The 7316-nt window shown below is 39.0% G+C and overlaps 1 protein-coding gene across 1 annotated transcript; it reads left to right on the top strand.

Moving 5' to 3' along the window:
• The first annotated feature begins 3723 nt into the window (after positions 1–3723).
• LOC148293258 (uncharacterized) lies at positions 3724–4642 on the top strand. The gene is made up of 5 exons (XM_088244638.1): positions 3724–3853; positions 3938–3990; positions 4149–4242; positions 4326–4363; positions 4459–4642. Exons 1-5 carry the CDS (start codon positions 3815–3817, stop codon positions 4640–4642), a joined length of 408 nt encoding a protein of 135 aa, XP_088100764.1. The 5' UTR covers positions 3724–3814.
• Positions 4643–7316: the final 2674 nt, after the last annotated feature.

Here is a 7316-nt window from a genome sequence, read left to right as displayed (position 1 = left end):
CGACGTTATATGCACGCCGTAAACCTTATTACGGCATGATTTTCATGGGATTATTTGCGACTGGAAAACATGTCGTTATTAAGGAACATTATTTACGACGTGGGCTATTACTGCTTGCAGCCTTGTGTCGTGAATGATACTTTATGGCTTGCTTTGTGCGTCGTAAATGGTGTGTTCTGGTGTAGTGAATATTTTATTGTGTAAGGCAAGATCTATTCAACAATAATTAGTTGGTAGGTAGCAGGAGGTAAAGCCACTTGAAGTTGAGGTTTTATTTGTTTTGGAGTTCTGGGTTCTATACCTCTAGTCATTGGGTGACATTCTTTACATTCCCTTAAATCTAGCATTACCTATACCTTAGGAATTCAAGTGTCCACAATCCATATTCAAGTATGATGATATTAATGCAATTATACCTTAGGAATCCTTTGACAGGGCTTGGTAGACTTGGCCTTATGAAGAGGTGGTGAAAGCAATCTTGTTGAAACTCACAATTAAAATTCTCCATCTCATATTTAATATGTTGAGTTGTTGATTATTGTTGTAATCTTGTTTTCAAGTGCTTGGTTTATGTCCCATATGATAAATTACCTACGTGCAAAAAAATTGTATTACGAAATTGTTTTGATTTTTCTGTATTCGTCTATCCATATAAAGGTAGAAAGGTGAAACATTCAAAATCCCAAAAATCCACTATCTTAATAAAAGATAGGGCTAACATCAAAAGACACCCTCTAGGTTTGGGGTCATTCTCAATATGGGCCTCGGAGTATCAATTTCATCAATTTACACCATAATGTTTTCAAACTTGTCCAATTTTATCATTCCGTTAAATTGACCGTGTGGTCAATCGTTAAATGCTGACGTGGTGCATGTGGGGGCCACTTTTTTGTTTAATTGAAATAGAATATTATTTTAAAACTATATTAAATTTAATAAATAATTATTAAATATTAAAAAACCTAAAAAATCCAAAAACAAAAAACCATCGCTCTCTCACTTTCCCTCTCTCTGGGAAAAACTCAATCGGCCAAACTCCATTGCCGCTGCCCAGCTCCTCCTCACGCCCAAATCCATCGTTCTCTCTCTTTCACCAAGCCCCCAGCGTGATGGCTGTAGCGATTCTGACGAGGCCGGTTCTGGAGCCGTGCTCGAGGATTTGCAGAGGTCTGCGACGCGAGTGGGCTGTGAGAGTGGGGCCGAGTGGGCCGGTGCTAGGGTTCGGTGGTGGTCGTCGAGGAGAGTGAGGAGCGTGGTGGCTGCTGGCTAGAGGTGGCTAGCCCTCCTGATCTGTTTCCATGGCCGCTTCAGACTCAATGCGAGAGAGAAGGTGGATTTGGGCAGTGACCATGGCGAATCTAGGCATGGTGGAGGAGCTGGCCAGTGTCGCGAGGAGGGGGGAAGAAGCTGGGCAGTGGGCTTAGTGAAGAAGAGAGAGAGAGAGAGAGGAGGCCAAATTCAGATGAATTTGATTACCCTAGTTGCCCATCTGCTTATCAGGTCTCTTACCTACATTTAGCTTCTTCTTTTTATTAAAAAAAAAAAAATCTGTTGATCTTGATTGATATGGGATTCTAGAGGTTAATTATTGATTTTATTTTTTCTGGGTTTTTGTAGGAATTTGTGAAGGCAGCAATTGCTTACAAGAACAAGGTTAATAGCAAGAAACATATACATGTTGGAGAACAATCAGTATAAACGAATTAACAGAATAAATAATACAACGAAATATGCTTTGATATAGAAATAATCAAATTAACACTACAGTAAAATAAATACAGAGTACTGACTTGAATTGTAGATATAGTCCTGCAGATTTGCAGTGTCCTTTAGACAGTATTTCTCCTCTACTCTTGTGCTTGTATATATATATATATATACAGAAATTCTCTTATGCGGACATCCGGACGTTATTATCGTGCGGACGCAGTGTATTTTGTACTACCCCTCTCTGTTTTCCTGCCTGTACAATAGGATCCGCACGATAATAACGTGCGGACATCCGGATAAGAGAATAACTATATATATATATATATATATATATATATTTATATATATATATATATATATATAATCCATGAGTAGACCCAAAGTTGCCTCCACTAGGTCCATACTCTATTTAGTATTTCTAAAGTGTTGGTGCTTATAAACCATGGATGGAAACTACTCCCTTCCAATGTGGGACTAGATGCAAGTGTATTTTCCTATACAAACTCTGGAGGCCTAGGAAGTGGTTTGTAACCAATCAAGGAATCTGAACTTGAAGCTAGAGCAGAATTCCTTGAGGTTTCTGATAGATTACCAACTATTTGATATTTTGTTCCAAAGTTTGCTATTTTCTGCAATTAAACACAACATTGAGCTTTACATCAAGAGAATAGGCTAAAGTAAATGGGCGCAACAGTGAGAAATGCAGGGTCCTTCATACAGAGATTGAAGAGAGAGCGATGGATTTTTTCAGTTGGGGAATGTCAGCTGGGCAGCGTCGCGGGGTTGAGGTGGGGGGAGCGATGGAGAAAGTGAGAGAAAGTCAGAGAGCGATGGATTTTTTCAGTTTTTTTAAAAATTAAAAAATTATTTATTAAATTTAATTTAGTTTTTAAATAATATTCTATTTCAATTAAACAAAAAAGTGGCCCCCACAAGCACCACGTCAGCATTTAACGGTTGACCACATGGTCAACTTAACGGAAGGATAAAATTGGACAAGTTTAAAAACATTAGGGTGTAAATTGATGAAATTGATACCCGGGGGCTCATATTAAGAATGACCCCAAACCTAGAGGGTGTCTTTTGATGTTAGCCCTAAAAGATATTAAAAGAGAAGATATTCTATTAAACAATATGTTTTGCAGTTGCAGACACCTCAAAACTGTTTTGTATTTTAGATGTAGTTTTTTCAAATAACATATATGTGATTTACCAGTATGGTACTTGAATTATTGTGCATGGTGAAAGTTCACTCGTGCTGTTTTAGTTCATTTCGTTAATAAGGTAAATTCAGTTCAGTTCATTTTAGTTTCTTGAAAAAATAAAAAATAAACCCTTTAAATTCCACCAATTTTTTTTTTTCAAAATTCATATTCAATAATCAATACCAATACAATACAACCACTTATTTTTTAAAATTTTGTCAAAACAAAAAAACAAAAAAAAAACAAAAGGTTGTGAAGTGGACATGAAACTCGCCGCCTAAAACGTTATATAAACAGAGAAAGATTCAAATGTCTGGAATTTTTCGTGAAATACCAATTGCCAAACCCTAATCGAATCGTTTCCCATTGTGGCCAGACAGAATAGTAATAATAATAAGAGAGAGAGAGAGAGAGAGAGAGAGAGAGAGAGAGAGAGAGAGAGAGAGAGAGACGCCAACTAAGAAGGTGATATATATAATTCTCTCTACCTTTCATTGATTTTGATCCTTTGTTGTTTTCCCAGTTCACAACTACCGAAACCCTAATCGAATCGATCTTTGGTGTGTTATGTTTTCGCGAAATACTTCCACCAACAGCTTTTTCCTCGCCTTTGATGTTGTGAGTTAATTTCTAGGAAACAAAATTTCGTATGTGGTTTTGATGTATCCTTGTTTGAAAATTGGCAGAGAACTGTAGCGTGCGTTTCACCATGGCCGAAAGCTCTTTCAAGAACGAATATCCTCAGGGTATGTGTTTTTTGCTTCTTTTTTTGGGTTAATTACATGGTCAGTATAGTTCTTTAAATATTTGTTCAAAATTTCGTAGATGCATAATTTATTTCGGAAATTGCCGATTCTCATCTATTTTCTACTGATTTTTTGGGCTAAAATGTTTTCGGAATGACCCAAACAGAAGAGAACAATCCACATCGGACCCCGGTAAGACTTTCACTGAATAAGATTTGTTTAGTTCCTAAACATTCACTGGGGGCATACTCTGTTCTGATTTGAGCCTCTATGCAGATGATTGTTGAGAATGGTGCAAGCATTGACATTCCTGACATTGGGAAAAAGAAGTTAGTTTCCTATTTCCTTGTGCTTTAAAATCTTCGTTTGTATCGCTCCAATGTGAAAAGATTGTTTCCTTTTCATTTATGCTTTAAAATCTTCGTTTGTATCGCTCCAATGGGAAAAGATTGTTTCCTTTTCATTTATGCTTTTGATATGTGTTCAGAAAATCACCAAAAAAAGCAAGGAAAATATTGGCGTATGTTAGCCCATGGCCCATTACTTATCTAGACCCTTTTGATTTCGATGCCTTTCGTTTGGTAAGAAATTCACTGAATCAAATATGTTTACGTCCTTTGCATTTGGTGGATGTGCTATTCTAATTTGAGTGATTGTGTACAAGGCTTTGAAGACCGAAATTCGTGGTAGCCCCCGGAGGAGGTTAGTTTTCGATTCACTTGTGCTTTGCTTATCTTGATTTTACTATAATGGAATTCCTTTTTCTTTTTTTTTTTTCATTTACGCTTTTGATACAGGATAATAAGGAATCAAATGAATGGCCACAAAGACCATAGTCCTTGTTTAGATGCTCGTTATTTGAGGGAGACACACCCAAATCGCATACCAGTAAGAATTTCACTGCATCAAATATGTTTACTTCCTATGCATTCAGTAGATATCCTCTATTCTAATTTGAGCTTTCATTCAGGTGATTTTTAAGAAGGATGCAAGTAGTGACATTCCTGACATGGACGGGGAGAAGTTAGTTTCGAATTCCCTTGTGCTTTAATTATTTTGATTTGTGTTTGTACATTCAAATAGAATTGTTCTCATTTCATTTATGCTTTTGATATATGTTTTGAAATTGGTCAGGAAAAAATGAAGGGAAAGGAGAAAAGAAAACAAGTACATGACCCTGTTGTGAATTAGAATGACTAACTCACTGCCCTTAAAGATCTTGTTGTTGATGGACTTTAGACAAAGAACTCAATGATGGATGAGTCTTACACATACACACAGAAATTAACCAAGCACAAATGACACAAGTGTTTATAGAGGTTCAGCAAATTGCCTACATCCTCTTTGGTGATCACCTTGAGAAATTTCACTAATGAAGATAGGTTACAACTTTGGTTTACAAAAGGAAACCCCCTTAGAACACTACCCTCACAATCTGTTTCTCTCACACCCTTGCTCAACACCTTGATACACTTAGAGAACTCTCTTGCTCTCCCCTTGGCGATCTTGACAAAACTGAAAACTCCAGCACTCTCAACTCAACTTCTGCTTCAGCCACTTCCTAATTATCCAACTTGTTTTCTCCTCTTGTGTTATCTTACTTCACCCCATTTCCTACACAAGCCAATGGACATAAGATAAGACACAATCTTTGTCCTCCACGTTCCTTCCTTTAGTCACCACTTAGACTAAATGTCAGATCAAGTAGGTAAATGATATCCCACTCAGCCACCTCCCACTTACACCAGAAAATGGAGAGTGATCTCTTTGAAATAAGATAACCAACTAGCCATGAGTGCTCTCCCAACTATCCAGCAGGTAGTCAACATTCATTTAACTCAGAAGTGACCCACTAAGCCTCTGAAATCATGTGGAAAGCGATAGCCATCGAAAACACAGTTGAAAACACGTAAGGAAACGTCACAGCACGACTGGAGCGACCGGTCGTCAGGAATGGGCGACCGGTCGCCAGAAGTTTTCCCTCCAGACTTTGAATCTGCCTCTGGACGACCGGTCGCAAATGCCACGCGACCGGTCGCTTGTGCTTCCTGCGACCGGTCGCAAAGAACTGGAGACCGGTCGCTCCTTGGTTTAGCTCCAGACTTCGAATCTGCTTCAAAACGACCGGTCGCAAATGTCCTGCGACCGGTCGCTTTTAGACATATTCAAAATCATTCTTTGAGCGCCAAAACCTTTGTATCCTTTAGGTGAGCCATTTTTTCCAACAATCTCCACCATGGCGAGCCTAATACTCCTTGTGGACTTCCAGGACATCTGTAATGTCTTGAGAATCGCCTTGATAACTCTCAAGAACTCCACCTCAATCTTTAGCATGTAACAAGATTGAGCAAGCTCAAACAATGCTTGAACTTTGCTGTTGTGACTGGCTTTGTTAGACAATCTGAAGCGTTCTCCTTTGTATGAACCTTCATTATAGTGATGTCTCCATCATTCACCCAATCCCTTATCCGGTGGTATCTCACATCAATGTGTTTGGACCTTCCATGGAACACTTGATTCTTCACTAAACATATAGCACTTTGACTGTCACTTTGAATCACCACCAAGTCTTGAGCTATCCCGAATTCCTTTGCCAATCTCTTCAGTCATACCGCTTCTTTTGAAGCTTCCGTTAAAGCCATATACTCCGCTTCCGTAGTAGACAAGGCACTAACCGATTGTAACACCGCTCTCCAACTAATCGGTCCTCCACCACAAGTGAAGACATATCCTGTGGTGGATCTCCTCTTGTCTAAATCTCCTGCATAATCAGAATCTACATACCCCGACACACATGCATTTCCTTGTTGTCATTCAAACAATATCCCAAGCCTTTTGGTGCCCTTCAAGTACCTGAGAATCCATTTTGCTGCTGTCCAATGTTGTCTTCCAGGATTCGCCATATACCTTGACACCACACTAACGGCTTGGGCTAAGTCGGGGCGTGTGCACACCATTGCATACATGAGACACCCTACCAAGCTTGCATATGGAACTTTACTCATTTCCTCCTTCTCCACATTCGTAGAAGGACATTCTTTTGCACTTAACTTAAAATGCTCCGCCAAAGGAGTAGACACCGGCTTGCAATCCATCATATTGAACCTTTCAAGTACCTTGGAAATGTACTTGCTTTGTGACAGCCACAACTTGCCTTCATTTCTATCTCTCCTTATCTCCATTCCTAGGATCTTTTGTGCAGCACCAAGATCCTTCATGTCAAACTCCCTTCCAAGCAATGTCTTCAAATTCTGGATTTTTGACATGTCCTTACATGCAATTAGCATGTCATCAACATAAAAAAGCAGAAGGATGAAGTTACCATCCTTGAATGCATGAGAGTAAACACAACAATCAGATTCACATCTTCTATACCCAATCTTCATCATGTAAGAATCGAAGCACTTGTTTCACTGCCTTGGAGATTGTTTCAGCCCATACAAAGACTTCTTCAACCTGCAAACCAGATTTTCCTTCCCTGCTTCAATGAACCCTTGAGGTTGGCTCATGTAGATGTCTTCCTCCAATTCCCCATGAAGGAAAGCAGTCTTCACATCCATTTGCTCCACCTCCATGTCCTCTTGTGCTACTATGGAGAGTAGTAGTCGTATAGAAGTATGTTTCACCACCGGAGAGAAGATTTCATCATAATCAA

This window comes from Prunus avium, chromosome 7, assembly GCF_965620075.1.
Source record: "Prunus avium chromosome 7, drPruAviu1.hap1.1, whole genome shotgun sequence".
Classification (NCBI taxonomy): domain Eukaryota; kingdom Viridiplantae; phylum Streptophyta; class Magnoliopsida; order Rosales; family Rosaceae; genus Prunus; species Prunus avium.
Note: the sequence above shows the minus strand (reverse complement) of the source record. Positions and strands in the feature narration are given on the sequence as shown.

Excerpts from the sequence above, each read along its gene's own strand:
- LOC148293258 (XM_088244638.1), top strand. The coding sequence starts at position 3,815 with ATGACCCAAACAGAAGAGAACAATCCACATCGGACCCCG. Across the intron at positions 3,991-4,148 it reads CCTGACATTGGGAAAAAGAA|AAAATCACCAAAAAAAGCAA; the intron begins GTTAGTTTCCTA and ends ATATGTGTTCAG. Across the intron at positions 4,243-4,325 it reads ATTTCGATGCCTTTCGTTTG|GCTTTGAAGACCGAAATTCG; the intron begins GTAAGAAATTCA and ends ATTGTGTACAAG.